This window comes from Strongylocentrotus purpuratus, unplaced genomic scaffold, assembly GCF_000002235.5.
Source record: "Strongylocentrotus purpuratus isolate Spur 01 unplaced genomic scaffold, Spur_5.0 spur5_scaffold_7, whole genome shotgun sequence".
Taxonomy (NCBI): Eukaryota; Metazoa; Echinodermata; class Echinoidea; order Camarodonta; family Strongylocentrotidae; genus Strongylocentrotus; species Strongylocentrotus purpuratus.
Genome location: NW_022145613.1, coordinates 13472362 through 13495405, shown reverse-complemented (window position 1 = coordinate 13495405; position 23044 = coordinate 13472362). Strand labels below are relative to the sequence as shown.

General features: G+C 37.4%; 1 protein-coding gene across 1 annotated transcript in view; it reads right to left on the bottom strand.

Moving 5' to 3' along the window:
• Positions 1-331: 331 nt before the first annotated feature.
• The window catches only part of LOC593680 (protein eyes shut homolog), a 45989-nt gene continuing 23276 nt past the window's right edge, over positions 332-23044 (bottom strand). The window contains exons 24-40 of the mRNA XM_030974138.1: positions 20980-23013; positions 17293-17572; positions 16498-16818; positions 15656-15837; positions 14797-14970; positions 13130-13210; positions 12299-12393; positions 11244-11388; positions 10506-10680; positions 9749-9921; positions 8360-8578; positions 7487-7920; positions 6778-6922; positions 5899-6112; positions 5551-5637; positions 4888-4991; positions 332-4070 (exon numbers count right to left, since the gene is read on the bottom strand). Of these exons, the coding sequence (XP_030829998.1) occupies positions 3913-4070; positions 4888-4991; positions 5551-5637; positions 5899-6112; positions 6778-6922; positions 7487-7920; positions 8360-8578; positions 9749-9921; positions 10506-10680; positions 11244-11388; positions 12299-12393; positions 13130-13210; positions 14797-14970; positions 15656-15837; positions 16498-16818; positions 17293-17572; positions 20980-23013 (5021 nt within the window). The 3' untranslated portion in view covers positions 332-3912. The remainder of the gene's footprint in view (positions 4071-4887; positions 4992-5550; positions 5638-5898; positions 6113-6777; positions 6923-7486; positions 7921-8359; positions 8579-9748; positions 9922-10505; positions 10681-11243; positions 11389-12298; positions 12394-13129; positions 13211-14796; positions 14971-15655; positions 15838-16497; positions 16819-17292; positions 17573-20979; positions 23014-23044) is intronic.

Below are 23044 nucleotides of genomic sequence, written 5' to 3'. Positions count from 1 at the left end.
TTGACAGTCCATCTATTAGTGTCACTCATAATATTTGTACATAAAACTCTTCATTTCTTTTCCCCTATTATTCTCTCATCTATCTCTCTTCCTCTCTTCTCTGCTAATTCCTATTTAAAATTTGTTTTGTAGACTTTCTCTCCTCTCTCTCTCTCTCTCTCTCTCTCTCTCTCTCTTTATCTACATCTACATGTATCTATCTTGTTTTATCCCTCTCTGTCTCTCTGCTCCTCAATCCCTTTTTCTCAACTGATCAAGTATATAATCTTTCACACCTTTCCAGTAAATGCACATGAATGATTTGTCCACCAAAGAAAGAACAATATATCTGAACATTTTTAGAAAGTGAGTTTTTACTGAGATAGAAAAATACACATCGAGCAATACATAAAACTATATAGATCTGAAGTACATACGTCACACATCAAGATAGATTCTACAGTACAGTACGATATCAAAATACACACAATTGCTTAAAATGCTTGCAAAACAATAGATAGTTGTCAAAAAGCTGAAAGACAGTCTGTAGTACTACTTACTTCAAGGTGTTCTCTTCTATACGTAAAATGACACTTTGTGGACAGTTTAAAAATCATCTTTTCCTACCCAAATACATTTCAATATTACACTAATAACAACTGTATTTTATATCGGCATGCATAACATTTGTGCAGTGAATACATGTTTGAAAAACAGATACTTGTGCATTTTACATCTAAGCTGACAAATTTGATACTATGATTACTTTACAGTATCCGTGAACATATAAATGATCGAATGCCTCTTTCGTGCCTTTTAAAAGGATGGAACAATACACTCTGATACAATACAAACATGTTCATGTAGCTCCAATGATGAACACATAGTTAAAAACTATTAAAAAGCCTGATAACTTCAAAGATAAAGCAAGGTTTTGCTAGACATCAGCCATCATGAAAATACTGCAAAATGGTATTAATATAGTGTCAATATGTTTGAAATTGGTAAAAATGCCAAGCCAATAGTTTCAATAACTTAACAAATTTCAATGTGCTTCTGGCTCAAGGTGTACTGTTCACATATATATTTTCCTGCTAAAAAGACCATCATTTCTAAGCCTTTAAAGTGCTTTGACAGCTATAAAGATGGAGACCAAAAAAAAAAAAATTTCAAAATGAAAGAAAATGATACAAAGTCCTTTCTAAATTATGTGTTAAATGTAGAAAGTTCAATCATGCTTAAAATTTAAGAACTTCTATTCCAAAATGAAAATGTGATACACCTATATATCTGAAGATGGTCACACATTTTGACTATTTCCTTCCGTTTTATACAGTTCACATGAGACGGGCTAATACAAGTATATAGAATTCACAACAAATCCTTATGATAAATGTAGCAAGACAAAATATGAATACTGATAATATACAAATTCAAGGTGATTATAAAAATATATATTGCATTTTATAAATGTAAACCAGGGGGGTGTTTCACAAAGATTTTAAGTCCAACTTAACTCTAAGTTGGACTTAAATATTATGGAGAGCCATTTGTAGCCTTATAATGAAATATATTCAAAAGCAAAAATTCAAGTATTTTAGACTTCCATAAATTCCGCATCAAAAACATGAAATTTATCGTGATAAAACAAAATGTGAATGATTTGATTCAACATTTTATGCGTTTAAAAAAACTTTACAAAATATTTTCAAGGATGCTAACGGCGTTCCATAATTGTTAAGTCCAACTTAGAGATAAGTTCAACTTAAAATCTTTGTGGAACACCCCCCAGGGCTGGACACTAACAGGAGGCCGGGACACACAGGCGCCCAAAATCTAAGTCTTAACCCCCAAAATTGTTGAAGTCTTTACATTGGGCCTGTACATACAGACTGTAAAAAGTTCCAACTGGACCCCTTCCAAGAACAAAGTTAGTGTAGAGTCCTGATGTACACTATCAAAGTGCTTACATGCAGGTGAACTTGAGCAGGACAATATTCCCCTAGCTGCAAATGCCTTTCTTCTTGCAAAATGATATTCTTATAGTTCATATGAATAATAATCTGGTTGATCGTACATCATTAAAGATGGAATTCGTTAATTAGAGTCAATGTAGATCCGCAACCTCGTATCACATGTACAGTGTCTAATGTTTCACGTTACAAAGAAGATCAAATGACTGAATTTTAGTAGTGTCTTGCATAGTTACTATTTTTCTGCATTTTGAAAAAAATACAATGTAACGTGTAGCTTGTGGGTGCATGACTTCAGATATGTGTCAGCAAATGATGTGACTAGAAGTTTTAAAAGTGAGTCAACACAATGACATTTTACTGGAAATTGTGTATTGAAATTCGCTCTATAACTTTCCAAAATTAAAAAAAAAATACATATATAGTTGATTTTATAGCACAGTTGTAATGAAGCAAGTAGCAAGAACAATGTATGGTAACAATATTGAAATGACAGGGATAATTCTATATCCAATACAGAAATTAAGTATCAAAATGAATATTAATTTATGAGAGCTTTAAACTTATATATTACATTCATCTCATTAGCTTACACAGTAAATGGTAAACTGCATGATAGAAGACAAACTGATGACCATGTAAAGCTCTTCTATGACCAGAAAACATAAACATTAATGTTTCTTTGTCACTGAAGTATAAGAAAGACACATGTAGAAAATAGAAATTGCATTAGGAGGTGCGATATGGCTCAGTGGTAGAGCAGTGGTCCTGTAACAGGGAGGTCCAGAGTTCAAAGCCAAGTCGATGAATTATTGCCCTTTGGGAAGTAAGGCACTAATCTTCATTACCAAGTCCCTCGGAGAGGACTTAAATGCCGTTTGTCCCCTGGATCCTTACTTACAAGCATAGACATGCTTTCATAGCAGTCGGGTAAAAAGTTAAAAAAAAGGAAAAATCTAATCACACAAAGTTTTGAGACAGAAAAATACTACTAATAATAGCTATATAGACTAGACCAGCTAGCAGATATAAGTGATCATCATTTGTATACAAAATCACACATCATATTGAAAATATTTAAACATGATTGCTTAATTCTACACCTTTACATAATAACCGCATAACAAAATTTAATCCAATACAAGTACCTTTCCCCACATTTTGGTATTTCAACTTAAATATTCCTCCGCTAAAAATCAAGAACATTCTAAGCTGGAATGTATCTAAGGAAAATACATTGTACATAGTAGGCAAGAAAAGCTCAGTTCTTAACATTAAAACCTCCTAATTACCACTCTTCTAAATCAATATAAAATGAATAACAAAGTATGCACAAATATTTAATGAAATTTGTGTAAGGAAGACGTTTACAAAGAAGCATATATACATATACTGTTTGGCATTATTCATTTTTTTATTGAGTTTAAAGGTGAAGTTGAGCAGTGTGAGCCAGTATTTTTCCTACCATAAAAAGGGTTAATAATAATTTAGTGGTACATAATAGGCTATACACTGCATAATGTGATAAAAGTATAAACATGTGCAGAATAAAATTTGACATAATCTTTCAGGAAATGTGTAATTTGATCTTTTTTTGTTTAAATAAGTTGGATCAATACCTCTGTAATGGCCAAGTCACAGAAATTCAACCTCTTCTTTGCATCTCACATACGTGTAATGCTAGAGTGAAGCTGTACCATTTAAAACAAAATCTATTTCCAGACCATTCTGTTATGATGTTGTTGCAGAATATAGTTCCAATTTTCCTTGCCAGTGTACACATTGGGTGTCTCAACAAGAAACAGAACTTCAAAGAGATGCATATCTTGCCTTCTCTCATCCTCTTGACTCTTTTGATTGGTCAAACCTCTTCCACTCTTGTATCCATGACAACATGGTCTTATCTTCCACACTATCAGGTCACATGGTAACCCCTGCACTGTGATGTGACCCGCCACCATCAGCCGCATGATTGGACGTTGAGAGCATCATCTGCACTCATGAGGTTGACAGGCGAGTCTCCCGGCGAGATAACAAGATTCCTGAGACAGCCATCATAGCCTCGATCAAACAGGCCCCCGGTAGCTTGAGAGATGTCTGTAGATAATCCAAAGCCACCTACAAAAACAAAATGATAACAATTACATAGATCCAAGAGGGTTTAAGATTGTCTTTTCATGAATCCTCATTCACCTATAATAGGAACGCCATCATTATAAAAAAGCCTTTTTAAAAGAGCTTTTCAGTAATAAGAATCAGCAAATCACATGATTTCTTTTTTAAATCCATGACTCACAGCAAGTCTCTTTTTCTTTATTTGACAAATCATTTTCAATGGCAGTTTGTTCTGTAATAAATAATCTGTTATACCTTCGATCGACACTGCACCTATAAGTTATTCAGAAAATTTGTTTATCAAGTTCAAGGCATATTGGGTAGCATGCTCTTTCCTTGCCAGAAGATAAAGAGCAAATAAACATAATACCTTAATCAATGTGAGCGAAATTGTCATTTTCTTAAAGGGAAAACAGGAGAAAAAAAAGAAAAGCAATAAACTTTGTGGCTAATTCATTATGCTCTAATACAATGAACACAAGAAATAACTTGCTTTACAAAAAAAATGTATAGATAAGAGACAACAAATGTGGTCATAATTCATGTTTGAAAACAACCCTTATTTTTAAAAGCTCGAAAGTATTATCAAATATTTTGCCACAGTACTCTGTTCAAGGTGGTCATATTGCTACTTTGAGACTATGATGTTTGAAAGAATATGGAAAAATGTAAAAAATTAATAAAAAATTATAAATTATAAAAGTTAAGATATCTAGACCACAGATAACAAGCCATTCTAGTATTGTTTATGTATGTGTATATGTGTATATGTTTACAAATTACAAAGTGTAAAGGTATATTCCAAACACCATAAACATACCTAGATAATACTGTCCTTCAGTATCTAAACCAGAGAATAAACCTCCTATGTCAGCTACAAGGGGCTCACCGCCATCAACATACACTCTTAGTAATGTACTTGACCTGAAGAAAGGGGAATAAAAGACAACAAACCAAGTGATAGGCTAATTACATTTCATTCCTAGTTTCTTGTCTCCGACCACTTCCTTGTTTCTGCCCACCTCCTGTTTTGTATTTGGTATTCTTGTGTTGATACGAAATAGCACAAATTCAAAGAAAATATAGATGATAAATAATTATTCAATATTTAAACTTGTTTTCAAAGTGTTTGAGCCTCTGTAGTGCATTAATATTGACAAATGAAATTTCATCTCAAAAACTTGTGATGAAGTTGTCCACATGCATGTAGCATATGTTTGTGTGGGGAAAAAAGTAGCTAATAAACTGTATTACAGATCCGGGTCCTCCAAGAAAAATTTGGACACAAAACTAGAAGTCTATTTTAATCGCCCTGGTCCAAAGTAAAACATACCAGGTTTCAGTGTTGACCATTGTTATAAAATGGCTTGTGCATATTTAGGAGGGTGATAAAGTATATGGATATTATAGTTATTGCAGCTGAAATATGTTTTTAAAGCATATTTTTTAATATTTGAAGTGGCCAATTGCATTTCCATCTTACCTAGTGATTATAACAGCATGCCAGAGAGCATCAGATATAAATGCTGAATGACGAACATCACCGTAGGAGTCATGTCCAAGATTGATGCTGTTCAAAAGACAAACAAATTATAGAGTTGAGAAGATGTAAACTGCACAACCAAACAGAAATTTTAAAAAGACAATCAGAATTATGTGTCAATGAATCCTTTCACAAAGATTCGTATTGGATATCCGATGTAATGTCAAAACAACAGGCACATGTATCGTTCAATTCACAAGGAAAAACTTGAGACTGTATTCAATAATTTTTTCATTTCGTTTTCTGCATGTAATATATAAATAGCTTATAAACTCTTTATCTCTTTACCTGATTTTTAAGAAGCCATTCTCGACACCAACTCCTAAGTAGTCTGTAACACCTGTTGTGATTGGTTCCCCATTCCAGAGGATCAAGCCCTGATTGGACGATGTGCTGAAGTTGAAGGAGAGGGAGGTTATAGTCTTGTTGGAGAGGTCAAAGTTCACGTCTCGGAAGTAGAGGTGACTGGACGAAGTGAATCGGGCGCTGGTGATGTTGACACCTAGTATGGTAACAAATAGAAATGAATCACATTTATGATACAATGAAGCAAATGGATGCAATATAAAAATAATGTATATTCTATAAGCCTACAATTCAGGTTGAAATTAATTATAGCAAGATAGTAAGGGGTCTACCCCTTTAAGCTTCATTCAAACATGAAGTAGTAAACTACCTTGAAAAATCACTATTATAGTGATTTTTCAAGGTAGTTTACTGCTTCTGAAATGATATAAACATAAAGCTTTGCACATTTATATTTCCTATCATACACAGGTAAGTACTGTACATGTAAGTATGTGAAGGGCCTTAGGTGTGCAAAACCTTTTTTTTAAATTCTCACTTGCCGTTCATTAACATCAAAATTAACATTAACATTCATTAATGTTTTTCACTTTGCAGTGACAATTTTTGGAAGCAGTTTATCATGGAATATGGGAATGAAGTGTCATGGTTAAACTCCCATTTACTTTGAGCCTGGTAAACTGGTAAACAGACAGCAACAATTAAGCATAAACAATATTTGTAGACTCCTAACAACTTGGATTCCCCTCTAACCCAATCTCCCCCCCCCCCCTATCTCTCTCCCTCTCTCTCTCTATCCCTGTATCACCCTCAACCCTCAACCCTCAACCCTTTCCCCTCTGGGATTGAACTTTCACCTACTTTGTTCACAGAATGTTCCTTGCCAGCCAAGAGGACACCCACAGCTGTAGTCCTGTGCCTCACTGTCTGGTAAACAGATGGCATCATTCAAACACTGGTGATTCACACAGAAGATAAACTCCTCACATCTAGGTCCAGTGAAAGGCTGGCAAGGAGAAAAAAAGTTACCCATCTTCGATCATAGTCATGGCGTGCAAATAAATTTGTACTTTTTCGTTTGCAGGAATTTGTGCATTTGCCATGTAAAAAAGGTAGATTCCTTTTGGCAATTTGCATTTTGTTTGCTGGTGTTTTTTTTTTCCACAGCTGTTTTTAGAGATTTCAAGAAATAAATCAGCCGTCACCCTAACGTATTCATGGCCACATGTTCTGGCAATGTATGAAGATATACATATATGTATGGATATGTGTGTAAGTTGAAACCATATCCTCCGAAAGTACAAATTTACAATAAATACCAGTTCATTAAAGTATGGAACATTGTACTTTATATTTGATTTCAGAACATATTTTTTTTTCACAATGAAATACTGGTAGAATGTTAAGGGGTACAGATTTTTAGGTTTTATAATCAGACCTGCATACAATCAAGTTTACAGGCTGGTCACATGCATATAGTAATACAGAAAGGTGGACTCTACAAGTATATTTGGACTCAGAGCCTCTCCCATGGAGTACAATTAATCCCTTCACAAACTAACAAACTTACTGTCAAACACTGGCAAGTGAAATCCTGTGTGCTGCCATCAACTGGCAGGCACGTGCCATTGTTTCTGCACACGTTGTATCCGCACCCTGTCCCATCGCAGTCTCCGATATTAAGTCCTGCCAATGCTCCGGACATTGTCAACTCCAACTCCTGTCCGTTCACAACCACCCTGCGCATGCAACCTTGATAGCTTGTAACAGCGCCCTCTACAGCCATTGGATGTACACCATCAAGCGAGGGTGCACCGCCAATAAAGATGTCCGTACTGATGTCAAGAGAGATGAGATTTCCTGGGGCGCTACGGAAGATTTCTTCATCCCCGAAGCGTAGGACCCCGTTCTGGTTGACCCTGCTGATCTCTACCGTGTACCAGGTGTCCGTTGTGATGTCTACTCTGCTTGCTGTGCGGAGAGTAGCAGGATCCCCTTGGCCATCTTTGATTTTGAAGTAATAAAGGACAAAAAATATGAACTAAACTGTTTTGCTAATTGAAATTATGTTTTCATCTTACATGAATATGTACTTATACTTTTGCTTTTGGCATAAAAATAAATGTAAACAAGTCATGTATTGTACAGTACGCATCCCAAAACAAAACTAACTTTACCGTTTTGCCACGAAGCCCCCCCCCCTTACAATTTCCACAGTCAGTGGGGATTACCAATCAGGGCCTGGTGTTACAAGCAATTGGCCAGAGACAGGAGTTATAAAGTTTGTGATTTATTACCAATCCAGATTGATCAGAAACTTTTAAAGAACAGGATGCTAACTACTTTCTTTTTATCTCTGCCATATTATGCAAAATTGGCCAGCTTAGAACCAAAGATTGTATGAACATTTGCATAGGAGGCACAGTAAAGAAGTGAAACTTACCAAGTGAATATCTCAGCTCTAGGTAGCCCTGCGTGAGGGACACTGCAAGAAAGTCTCCAGAGTAGGGGGTAAGCTGACTGGCGATGTAGAACAGGAGTCCAGTGTCTGAAGAAGGCTTAAACTCCATCAGGATTTCTGCCTCGAAACGGAGGTTGGTGGTTCTCGCAAAAGACATGTAGCTCAATGAACCCTCAAAGAGTGGGTCACTGAATATAATGTCTGTAGGTATGATGTAGTGAAAGTCATCAAAATCTGTTCAGTTAATTACAATTCTTCTTATCTCCATTACGATAACAACCACTACGATTTTTTTTCAACTGGTTTATATAAAACATCAACATCCTTTTTCGTGAAAATTATTCTGAATCTACTTGTTTTTCCTTAAAGGGATCCGGTAACTTAATTGTCTCAGATTCTGAATCCTGGATTTAGCTCATGCTGCAATGATAATTATAAACTTTTAGGTCAGTCATCAACCCCTCGACTTTTACAAGCCGATCGCCTGTCTGATTATCAAGATATTTATAATTGGAAATCAAAACCAAATTTTGCTTTTGCAAAACGGTTTTCATAACACTACAGTCTATTGAGGAAAACGAGTGTGGTAAAACTAAAAGATTTTTACTTTTTTGAGGCACTTCTTGATCATTATGAAGTGCGATTCTTTTTAGGGCTTCAATGTTACACCATATTACAGACACTGATTACACGTAGGGCCATGTATCTCAGATTTAACATTGTTTAAGGATGCCTTTAATGAATTTGTGATATCTCCACTTTTCCTTTAAAGGTCTGTTTCCTTCGATTCTCTCTCCATCCTCTTCATATCCTTCATATATCCATCCCTTTTCTCTACAGTGTACATAGTCATCCTTCTGTTTTTCTTGTTTGTCAGCTTCCTCTCTTTCATCTTCTTCCTTCCATTCATCTCTTTCTTCTTCATTGTGTATTTCTATCCTGTTGTTGGGAATTGTGCATACCTATCTATTCTACTTATTTCAAAAGGAAAATGAAAATGGATGGGGCAGTAATAAAGGTTGCCTGGAACATACATGTCCACACGTACTGTTAAGTAAGTTTTACATGATGGCTACGTACTGTTAAGTAAGTTTTACATGATAGCTACATGTACATTACCTTATACAAATTTCACGGTTTTGAAGCATTTCTCACACAATTTGATACAAGAAGTCCATCATGTACGTTTCAAATTCTAGCCTAACATTACATGACGGAAGGTCATCTCTGGAAAGTGGGTACAGATAATGTGTAAGGAAATTTGACTTTAGTAAGATACATATGCATGCTGTATCTGCTGTGAAAGAAGGATACATATAAACATAAAGATACAGTGTGTAAGACAAGGTAAATGGCAATCTTATTACATACCTTCATCACATCGTGTTCCCATCTTTCCCAGAGGACACTGGCACTCAAACCCCACAGGGAGGGGTGTACAGATTGACCCATCTGCACAGTCATGAGGGGTGGGGTGCTCTGCATCGCAGACTGTTATCAGATCGCCACAGAGAGGGCCTTTCCATCCATCAGTACAGTTGCATCTATGCAAAGGATATGAAATGATTGAATATATACTCACTATCGTCATCTTTATCACAATTTTCTTTGTCATTATTATCACCGTCATCATCATCTTCATCATCATCACCATCATCGTCATCTTTGTCATCACTATCATCATCATCATCTTAATCATCATCATCATAATTATCATTACCATCATCATCATCATCATTATTATCGTTATTGTCATCATCATCCTCATCACCAATACCATACACTTCATCCTCGTCATCGTCGAAATACTATATTTGTTGGAACAGGTAGTCCTAAGTAAGGATGGTATGCTGACACATATTTCCTCTATATTTTCAGTAAAACTATTTAAACTGTCATGACAAATTTTGAATTACAATTTGTCATTGGTGTTTGCACAGCTGTCCAGTATATACACAACCATCTAATATATTTAATCATTGAGTAATAACGCACCATGAGTTGAGATTTGTTTGGAAAATGCGGTGTTTGTTCCGACATTGAAATATGAAAAAAATAAAAATAAAAATAAAAAATAATATAAAAAAGGTTTAATGTTAAAACAGGTCAGTCAATTTATAATTCTTACATGTATGATGCTCCAAGATCTATGCACGCAGCTCCATTCTCACATTCATTCAGAGTACACTCTGAGTGACCGCACTGACCGACATTGAGACCAACGTCCACGTGACCAGGTGGGTTGCCGGGGGCAACAAAGGCTTCATACAGACCAGAGTTGATTTCAAGGTCATATATACATCCTGCATGAAAGAGTTAAACAAACAGCTGATTACTTAAAATATTTCTACAATAATGTCTTTCTGCATAATTCATAAAGGTAAAGTAAGATAAGTAACTTTTCTTTGAGATCAAGTGACTTGAAATGCATTAGGCTGTGATTGCTTTAGAATACAACACCAAAGGTATATACTGGCTTTGCTATTACAAGACAAGGCATCTCTAACAAAATGAGAACCAGAACTAAACTTTTCATAATCAGAGGGGTTGGCAACTTTATCTAGACATCCATCATTGTCTCTTCAACATAAAGAATACACTGAATACATAGATCAAGATTTGAATGAGAAAAAAATCCACCGAATGATATCACTTCAAAATTGACCTTCGGGTAAATAAGCAATAAGCAAAAACATTAAAAAAACAAATTTAAAAAATAAATAGATGAATAGAACAGGGCACATGTAAGACTATCAACAATTTTTTTTTAAACAGGACTTATGTGCAAATTATCTTCCAAATATTTACACAAATTATCATTATGAGATGGAAAGGAATTAGTATATCTGTTCATATCCTACTGTACCTTTGAAGCTCTCTGCATAATCCACCACATCTGGTAGGAAATGAACTTCTGTGGTGTCATGACCTCCCACATAGAGGTCACGGTCAGTATTGAGACCAATCAGAGGGCCTTGTGTGGTGCCACTGACGTTGAGTTGGTTGTCCAGCTGTACATGAAGAAAAGGTGAAGTAGATTATTTTTTGTTTTGATTATCTCTCATTGTAATTCATATACTTGCCAAAGGTCCAGGGGAGTGTTTCACGAAACTTGTCATCAGTGACAAATGACAGTTTTTGTTATAAGCTACTGAAATCCTTGCTTTTGATTGGTTAACAGCAGATTTGTCACTGATTTTTGTCATTTGTCATTGAAAAAAGGCTTTGTGAAATGCCCCCCTGATATAAAATTCATTCCAACATATCAGGAGGTGATGGCGTTATGGTTTCGTGGTTCATTCACTTGACTCTCAATCTAAGGGTCGAGGGTTCGAATCCCAACTGGGCACTATATTGTCCTATGGGCAAGACATTAATCCATATTTGCCACTCTCTACCCTGGTGTAAATGGGTAAACAATATACCGAAGCGTCACCATCATCATTATTTAATCATCCTCACCATCATATTTCATCATCACCATCATCATCATCATCATCACCATCATCATCCTCACCATCATCATCATCACCATCATCATCATCACCATCATCATCATCATCACCATTATCGTCATCACCATCATCATCATCATCATCAACATCATCATCATCATCATCACCATTATCATCATCATCATCATCATCACCATCACCATCACCATCACCATCATCATCATCATCACCATCACCATCACCATCACCATCATCATCATCACCACCAACATTACCACCACCATCATCATCACTATCATGCTCATCAAAATAACAATCATTACATCTTCTGTTAATTCATAACACAGAGTTAACACCTTTTCGGCTCTCAGCGGATGATATCATCATCACCACCACCAACGCCATTAAAAATACAACCAACACCCCCAATATCCTGATCAGATCACCCCAGATATCTTTACTGTACCTGCATCCACCCCTCTCTCCTATGACGTCCTATCTGCAGTGTATGAAATGGTGCAGTGAGCTCAACGGGCCGAGGGCTTCTGAGGACTCCTTCACCTGTATCAGCAATGGCATAAATATGCAATCATGAATATTCACTTAAAGCGGGACTGCACTACTTGTAGCTACTTGCACCCTCTGTATAGCCAACGATGCCTAAGTGGTACCCTGTTGGTCCCCCATGGTCCTCCTTTTCTTATGTTAATTGAGAGCTGATTTGATGAGATAACCACCTGCCAGTGACCATGCAGGTAGGTCTAATCCTTCTAGGCCAAACTAGTGCAGATAGGCTTTAAAGAAATGTATGCAACAATGACTACTCTATGTCTGAAATTAGTGGGCATTGTGTAATGAAAATACTTATACCGACTTGATCAGTTTGGTAAACTCTCATAAAAATAAATTGTGTGATAATTACTGATGATTTTACAGTACTTTCAGTAGCCATTAACTACAGTCAATTAGATTGAACACCATGAAATTCTACAAAAGACCCCTGCCCCTCCTACACCCTGAACAAAAATACAATGAAATATAGACCAGAGACCCATTTCACAAAGCCTTTTTTCAATGACAAATGACAAAAATCTGTGACAAATCTGCTGATAACCAATCAGAAGCAAGGATTTCACTAGCTTATAGCGAAAACCGTTATTTGTCACTGATGACAAGTTTTGTGATATGGGGCCCATAAAACTTGTTAAATCTTGCTAATCCTCTGTATACTTTTTGTCATTTAAATAATTTTGCCAGTTTACTCAAACTCAAACACTAGCTTTGAGAGAGAACTTACCTGAACCTACATCAAAGTGAAACCAGAGGTAGCCATCTTGAATCCCAACAGCTAGATAATCATCTCCATCAGTTCCTTCTCCTATAAAAAAAAACATTTTTGTTGTTATTGATAATTTTGTCTCATGCTTATTAGGGGTCCAGACAACTCGCCACAAAGACAACCCGCCCAAGACAACCTGCCACAATACCCTGGACATCTCGCCACAATACCCTGGACAACTCGCCACAGGCAAGTTGTCCAGGGTGGGGTGCCTTTTCTGACAACTCGCCACACTTTGTTCCCCTCATGATTTCTAGATCTAAAATCCCTCATCTTCATGATCTTAGATGAAATTGTCATTCTATGTATTCATTATTCTTTTATAAACACAGTCATGACAGGAAACATGGAAATTGTGAGTATTTTGAGAGCTGTTCTAAAGAATAAAGATGATTTTCCTTGCTCTTACAACAAGACCCGCAACAAGAATCTATTTTTGGACTGTGCGAAACAACCGTAGAAAATCTAGAAATAAACCACATTTCAATTTTATTTCGCAGGTCAACTGCCCCCTCCCCTATCAGGACGCCAGTGCTTCCAGTACCCTTTCATGAATTCCTACCATTTAAAATTATCAGAAGGGAAAAGGACGTGTACAAAGGATAAAGGGGGCACTTTAGGGGAACCTGAAAAAGTGGGGGCACAGTGTCCCCCCCCCCCCAATGAAGAATGCCGCCTCTGACGAAACTATCACAGAAAATCTAGAAATAAGTAACATTTCAATTTTATTTCGCGGGTCAAATAACCACCCCCCCCCCCCCATCAGTACGCCAGTGCTTCCAGTATCCTACCATTAAACAATTTCTGAGACAGAAAAATGCAGCTGCTATAGACCTAGATCTAAATACCAAGAAGTTATCCCAATGATCTGGCGATCGTACGCCTTCGGTTTGTCAAAAATATATTATTGTTGCAAGGGAAATCAGCTTTATTCTTTATTCTTTGTAATGACTGTGTTTATAAAAGCACGAAAATCATGAAAAATGACAGTTTCATCTAAGATGAGGGATTTTAGATCTAGAAATCATGAGGGGAAAAAAGTGTGGCGAGTTGTCCGAAAAGGCACCCCACCCTGGACAACTCGCCTGTGGCGAGTTGTCCAGGGTATTGTGGCGAGATGTCCAGGGTATTGTGGCGGGTTGTCTTGGGGCGGGTTGTCTTTGTGGCGAGTTGTCTAGAATTCGCTTATTATGATGACTGTGGAATTTCATTCCTTCCTTTCCGATTGTTCTCCCTTTCTCACCCTAACTCACACACACACATCTCTCTCTCTCTCTCTCCCTCTCCTGTAATAACATAGACTTTCAAGCTCATACATCTCATCTAGATATTACAAGATGTGAATGCCACAGGGGTATATTAGTGACTACTGATTTCTATTTTGTCTCCTCTTTCTTTTCTCCTTACAAGTCTCTCTCTCTCTCTCTCTCTCTCTCTTGTAAGGTGTGTGATGCATTTTAGAAATTTTCTCAAATCGCTTTATAAATAAAATCAACATTGCTTGCTGAAATGCATATACAGGAACTTTTTCATTTATTCATCATACAAACCATGACAAAATAAGAAATTTCAGACATATGAAAAACACATTCATATTTCTATTATGCTCATTTTTTTTTTTTTACCTCTTTGGCCAGAGAAGAGCATGAGATTGCTTCTGATTGCTGATTGGTCATCACTCACGGTGAACTTTAACCTCAGGGTCAACAGGAAGTCCCAGTTCAAGACCCGAGCATACCTCACAAAGGGCATGTAACCTGATACACTACCACTGAAAGAGGGCCTGGTAATGCTGATGGCTGTGAAAGAAATAGAAAAGGATTTTATCTTTGAGAGAATAATTAATATATTTATATCTTCAGATTTTATGCTGTAAGCCCATTTTAGGGTTACAAGCATTTAGTGAAAATAAAATTACCTGACTCTTACTAGATAACATAACAGACATGATTTGTAGCTCTCTAATGAAGGGAATATTTTAATTGTATCTTCAAGGGCTTTCATGACCTCTTTTGTAGCTATACATCTAATCTAGTCCATGTTCCACACATCATACATGTACAAGAATAACAAAGAACCAATTAATCTGAAATTTGGAATTTATTTCCTTTTTCTATCCATTTAGCCAAATATAAAACATTGCATTTCTCAATGCAAAATGTTGGGTTAATTAATGACCCCCACACAGAATGGCCAGAATTATAGTTGCTTGTATGATTGCATTTTCTTATACCCAGTTTACATTAGTAACACGGGAATAAATGTAATTGTGACTGCCATTGAAATTGTCATCGTAATAGTCATAGTCATAATGATATAAAATTAATACTAATAATAGTAGTATCTTGTAAAGCACTGTTATCGTCAGATTGTTGCTCCACAGTTATATTCATAGTCATTGTCACTGTCATATTCACAGTCATAGTCATAATAGTCAATGTCATAATTATTCTAATTCTCACTGTCAATGCCCTTGTCACTCACCTTCATCACATATGATGCCTTGCCTGCCATAGGGACACAGACACAGGAAGCTTTCATCTAGTGATACACAAGTTGCACCTGCATGACATGGAGACCCCTCACAGCGGTCCACCAGCCGCTCGCATAGCACCCCACCGTAAGGCATGGGGCAGTCACATGACCACGCAATACCATCAGGTGACCTGAAAGGTTAACAAATGGACAGTAATAAGTTAGTCATAATGAGGCTGGATTATGGTAATCTATTCTTTTATGTGACACTGATTAAACTATAATCAGTCTTTAGTGACAAACTATTGGAAAGTATTAATAGTTTTGTGCTAGGTGTTTACAAGAGTTTTATGTCAATTTCCTGAATATTGAAAATATGAAAGTATGAAAATAATTCTTCACAAGTCATACAACGAGGACATAAACAACAACAAAAAAGAAGAAAATTAGGAATTTAAATGAAAAAAAAAAATTGAAATGAGGTAAAGAGAAGCAGACAAGAACAAGGTATCAAGAACATGGATCCACATAATGACTGACTTATAACAGCAGTTTCAGCACATTAGAAATAAACAGGGAAAGAAGTATGTCGATACGTGCGCTATATAAGAATCCAATATTATTTATTATTATTATTATGTTGATGGAGAGCCCCTATATCCAAGCAAGCAAGCAATTTATTTCTAGTATCATCGACCAGCACACATGCAATGCTAAATTGATCATCCCTACATTTTCTTGTACTGTGGTTATTTTAAAGTTTCTCTTTAACATATATTCATCAATGCATGTTTCAAATTCTTGGCTGTGGGAAGGACAATGTAGGTCATAATGTCAAATTTTAAACTTACACAGAGCAGGTGCCTCCGTTACGACAGGGTTCATACGAGCACGGCTCAGTGGTCACGCATTCTCCAACGTTCCTCCCGCCCAACGCATCATCAAACAGCAAGTACTCCACGTTGTTGACCTCCAGATGTCGCATGCATCCCTGGTATCCGATGATGGGTGATGAGAGGTCACCGGAGGTCACGGTCTCAGGTGCACCCCCGAGATAGAGAGGCCCAAGGGGCAGGGGGAAGATGAAGGAGAAGATTTGGTTGGTGGTGGCTTGGTTGTTGACCGTCAGGGTGGCCCCGCATATCATGGATGTGATGTCTGGTCTTGTTTGGCTGGGAGAAGAGAAACAGTATACAAATAGTACACAATATATTCCTGAGGGCATCGTTAAGTACGTAGTATTTTCCCAAGTTGTCTTGGACTATTCCAAAAAACCTGAGAGTATACCAATATATTTGGGATTATAATAGTGCTTGAAAAATATGGTATGAATTATTAGTGCTGTAACAGGGTGACAAGGATCATTGTGATTTGATAAATCACCTTCTTTGTAAATTGCATATATCCAGAGTCGATGACAAAATCAGATCTAAATGAAAAACGACCCAGACTTTAGAAAATGCTATCGAATGTGAGTTATTGATCTTCATTACACATATAAAGCATGTCATAGTATAAATAACAGCTTCTTCACAGGATAAATACCAGTATATACAGTGTGAAACTATATAACAATCAAAATGCTCCAATTTCTAAGTAAAAACCTTTATTTTGCAATGCCAGAAACCATCTTGTCTACCAATTACCTGATGAACACTTCAACCAACTCATCTGTTGCTACGACAACGCTGGATTCCACCCTGACGATCTGACCCAGCCCGCAGCTCATCTGATACACAAGACGGCCACCTTGGATGAACAGATGAATGAATTCATCGGAGTCGCTGGCTGATAAAAGAACACTGCCCTCTGTGGTTGATGTCTTTATAGTGATGAAAATGCTGTTTGATGAGGAGGATGACCAGTCGAGGGGTGCATACTCTAGAAACGAATTGCCGCTGAATGATGGGAAATGCACAGCGCGCTCTGTGGAGGGGCAATGGAAGAGTATAAACTATAGAGGAGGATTGTACCGAGATGTATCTTGAATCCACAAATTCAGAGATATTGTTAACCTGAAATGTTCTCATCAAATTGTTATCGATTCTATTTAATGAAATTATAATCACTGCTGATATTTCATTAATGTCCTCCACAAAGATGTTTAAAACACATTCAGTATATGTCAAAATCATTACCATGTTTGAGAGTATTTTGTGACACCAATTAAAATACTAGAAATTTAATTCGTCATGGAGACGAATTAGGTGGTCTGTCTTCAATTCTTATGATCATGCTCATCATCAATTCAATTACTTTATGAATTGATGTTAATGTAAAATGATGTATTAAGATATTAATTGATGAATGAAGTACTGATAAACTCATGAACTGATGAATTGAACTGATGTAAAATGAACTGAATTGATGAGCTTAACGGATGAACTGATGAACTGAACTAAGCTGATGAGCTGAACTGATGAACGAAATATTGAGCAATTATGATGATGCATAATTAAGTAATATTAACTGCCTTCTGGGCAATATGACGTATATCGCCTGAACCTAAGGTGAGGATGATATATGGCAAGTCGTATTGCCCTGAATTAGGCAGTAAATATTACTATTATTAACCACATCAGATATTTAGAGCAAACAAGAAACTCTTACTATCTTATTCTATCTTATCAATTATAAATTACTTTCTTATAAATTATGTAGCCTACACTCCACAAGATTTCCTAGCATTAGAAGTTGCAAAAACATCGTCAAACAAGCACTGTGCATCCAGTGCTTGACGAATTTTTGATACACTGCAAATAGTGTGCAAAGGGTCTGATTGTGACGTCACAATAGAGTTCGTGCATGGTGCGCATTACATTGTCATTGTCACCAGCAGCTGGTGCGCGATGTTATTTACAACTGGCTCGATTATTTCTCACGAGTTTGACACGCAAAAAAATGTGGGGTCAACTTGCATCCTAAAGAGCTATAATGTATTTCGTATAGGCATGTTTTTGTTCATATATGCTATGTATTACAAGAGCTCGCACGCACAGACATTTACCTTAAACGGACGCTCATTTCGTTATTAATGGTCATAAAGAGATAAACATGGTATCAAATTGTTCGGGAAAAAATGGGCAATACTATGAGAGACAAAAAATGACGATTTTAGTTTGCGTTCGATCATTACGAACAAAAACGTGCGCGCAAATTTATGCGCGCGCAAAGGTGTGCGCACGCAAAATTTTCGAAATGCTTGAAATGGCCTAAAACGTACTCTAATTTGATTAAAAAGTGATTATGAGCATTTTTTATTTTTACGCGCACCAACGTACGAACGTACGCGTACGCGCGCGTTTATTGACCTCAAGTTGACCGGACGGATATTGACCTTAATCGTTATAAATATGAATGAGAAATGATTTACGGTTATGAAGATATGATCACGAGTTGATTTTCAGAGTACTTCACAAAATGGCGCCTGGATGACGTCACGATATTTTGATGAACTTGAAAATGTTCCTGTCACGTCTTAAGATGATGACCTCTGACTGTGTCAAATTTGAAAGAAATTGGACGGTTCAATTTTGAGTAATCGTGCACACAAAATAGTGGTCACAAATTTATTTTAATTGAATTGTGTTTTTGTACAAATTCAATTAAAATACTAGAATTTAATTCGTCACGAAGACGAATAAGGTGGTCTGTCTATGTCTTATGATAGATTTGAGAATGGGAGAAGTTATATAGACATGTAAACAATGATGATCATGATGAACATGATGATAATCATGATAGTAAAGATGATGATGATAATGATAATGTTATATGATGATAAAAACGATAATGTTAATGATGATGATGACCATAAGCATGATCCTGACATCTGATTGAAAAAAATGAGGAAATATTTAAATAGCAAATAGTCTCAGCTACAACATACTAAAATTTGGGAGAAAACTGTTGAATAACAACCGAGATACTGGTCAAAACACCTTGTCATGCAGATTCATGTTTTGAAAAAAGTGACCTCCCATAGACATAACACGCAAATATGACAAATTATGCATTGTCGCCTTTAATCGAATATTCAACTATGATGACGTCATCCAAATGAAAAATAAATGACATTTTTCTGATAGAGAATTATCTCAGCTACAACATATCACAATCTGGGAGAAGATCGATGACCGATAAGTGAGATAATCTCAAATAAACAAAGACAAAAATGACGTCATCAACAAAATACATATGTTTGAGTTTAGATGCCAATATGATGACTTTATGTCACTTTGTACGAGTCAGGGTGGTATGAAATCATATCTCCAACTCATGCTTTCTCCAACCATGATATAAAAATCGGGGGTCGATGGACTATCTGAAGAGCTATTTCGATTTTTAAAATGGCATGTTTTTGATCAAATTTGCATTATATTGCCCATAGCAGCACGCGCGGATTTTGAACTTTGACGCCCGCTCACGGCCTAATGAAATATGAAGAGTAACTGAAATTAATGTAAATTTTCAATTACGTTAAGAGGAATCCAAATCATGTAAACATTTTGAATTTGACCATTTCCGCGCGCTGTGAGCGCGCACACCGCGCGCGGGGACATGTACGGACGGAAAATGTTGAAATGGTTAAAATGACCTGATTCGTACTCTCGTTTAATAGTTAAGTGATTTTGAGCAATTTAAAATTTTGACGCGCACATACGCGCGCGTCATGACCTTTATGTGACCTTTGATGACATGACCTGTTGACCCTGGACCTAAAGTATATGTGAAATGAATATGAATGACCTTTGCTGATGCATCATGAAGATATGATGGATAACGTGATTTCACAAAATGGCGCCTGGATGACGTCACGATAACCTAATGACCTTGAAAATGTTCCTGTCACGTCTCATTACAATGACCTATAATTGTGCCGAAATTTAATGAAATTAACTAAACCAAACTTGAGTTATCCGGGCCACAAAAAACGGGGAGAAATAAAAATAAAGAATAATAATAATAATAATAATAATAATAATAATAAAGAAAATTCTGACGAAATCAATAGGTGGTCTGTTGATAACAGACCACCTAATAATAATATCAATAGCTAGTTCTTATATAGCGCTTTTCAGGACCAAAGGCACTCTCAGCGCGCTTTATAAATATATATATATTATTACCCCGGTCATCGGATTCAGGCTTACTTGCACACAATGTATGCACATTCTCCACTCCCTGGGGAGCATTCTTTGCGTTCAAACTTTGCAGATAATCAGATGAGCCAGAACATACATGTACATTTTTATATCTTTCAAGGTGTTTCAAACTTTATTTTTTATGCATGCATCCATAAACAAATATCTTCATATTAGTCAAATTTTCACCTGTTTCACAGAAGCTTCCCGTAAACCTGAAGGTGCAGTCGCATTCGAACACTAATCCCTCTAGAGACGTCTGGTTCCTGCACACCCCTCCATTCAAACATGGACTGGTCTCACAGGTAACTGGAGGTGATGCTGTAGTGGACGGTTCCATTGTTGGAGTAGGGGTAATGTGTGGTGTTGTCACTTCTGGTGTGGGTGCAAGTGTGGTTGTGACCACCACTGATGAAAGTGATGATGTCATGGATGGGGTCACGACAGTTGACCCAAAGAAAGAGGTCTCAAAATTCAGAGTTGAAAGGTCATATGAGGTCATAGCAGCAGATGTGGAAAATGGATTCTCAGATGAAGTAATCACTGGGAGTGAAGACAAAGAAGGCATTCCAGCTAATGTCGATGACATTTGACCTGTTACTTGGGTGCTGAACGTCTGATAGATGCTACTCATAAGAGATACTGAGCTTGTCAGTCGTACTACTTCAGTTGTCAAAGTTGGAGAGGGTATTTCCAGTGATGAGGTGGGACTTACTATACCACTTGATGTTTGAAGCTGGGTCCTTTGCAAACTTGATGAAAATTCAGTTGTCTGTGATTGTTGGGAAGTGATGGTGGATGGGGGTACTGGGGAAGATATCAGCATGGTAGCTGATTGGCTGGATGTCATCATTATCTGTGATTGGCTGGGAGTTGCTAAGGTGCGCGTGGCCTGAGGAGAAGATGAGAGCATGGGAAAGGACGAGGAGGGTGAAGATAAAGGTCGACTTGAGGTCATCGGTATGTGAGTGGATGGAGTCAATGTCGAGGACTGGATAACCCGAGTTGATAATAGAACTGATGACATTACTGTGTCTGATGGGACGAGTGTAGTAGAATGGAGTAGTGTAGTTTGCACCGAGTGTGTGAATAACGTAGAAGCAATGCCTCCCATCGAGGAAGATGGAGTGAGATCCAGAGATGGTGATAGTACACCACTCTGACTCATGCTCGTTCCTGTAGACATCAATGGTGCACTGGTTGAATCCATCATGATTGAAGGGGTGCTTGTACCAAACATAGAAGGGGTTGAATCTGCTAGGAAACTAGTGAGAGTTGCCACTGTGGTTGAATCAGCACTGGGAAAATCTGTTGTTTTGAAAGCTGAAGAGGATAGTGTTGTACTTTCACTCCTCTCTGGGACCATAGTTGATGAAAAGAGTGGTGTAATGCTACTACTCGGAGCCAATGTGGAAAAAATAGGGGAAAACATTGATGATGTTTGTATGGGAGATATGGTAACAGTCTTGGATGTACCACCTCCTGATAAATCTGAAGTTAATGGCACAGATGAGACAGGTGAACTATCACTTCTCAATGTAGTGGATGCAGGTATGGAAGTTCCTATAGATATCTGAGAAGTTGTTACAAGTCTAGTTTGAAGTGAGGTCCTGTAAAGTGGAGTAGACACCACCACCATCGAAGAGACTGGTGAACGTTCACTCATCACTGTAGACGATTCCAATGTGGTCATGCTAGACGTGCTGTCTACAACACTAGTTGTGGTCACCAATCTGGTCTCACAAGTAACACCTGTAAAGCCAGCTGGACAGAAGCACTGGAACCCTCCAGCCATCGTGATGCAGAATGCTCCATTCGCACATGGCTGACTGAAACAGAAATCCACCGACTCACAGCGTGTCCCGAAGAAACCCGGTCGGCACTCGCAAATGAAAGCCCCCGGCACAGCTTGAGTGCACGTTCCGTTGTTCAGACAAGGATCGCTGAGGCACTCGTCAATATCTACCTCGCAGGTCACTCCTGTAAACCCACTGCTGCAGATGCAGTTGTAACCGTCAATGCGGTCGACACAGAGGGCGCTGTTCTGACATGGTGTAGACAGGCATTCGTCATAGTCTTCCTCACAGATGATTCCTTGAAAGCCTGGAGGACAGAAGCAATCGTATCCGTCCCCTGGTGATGTTTGTCTACATAGGGCCCCATTCATACAGGGTGATGATAGGCATTCATCAATGTCCTCTTGACAAAGCACTCCTGTCCATCCTGTACAATGAAAACAGTTATACTGGTTACT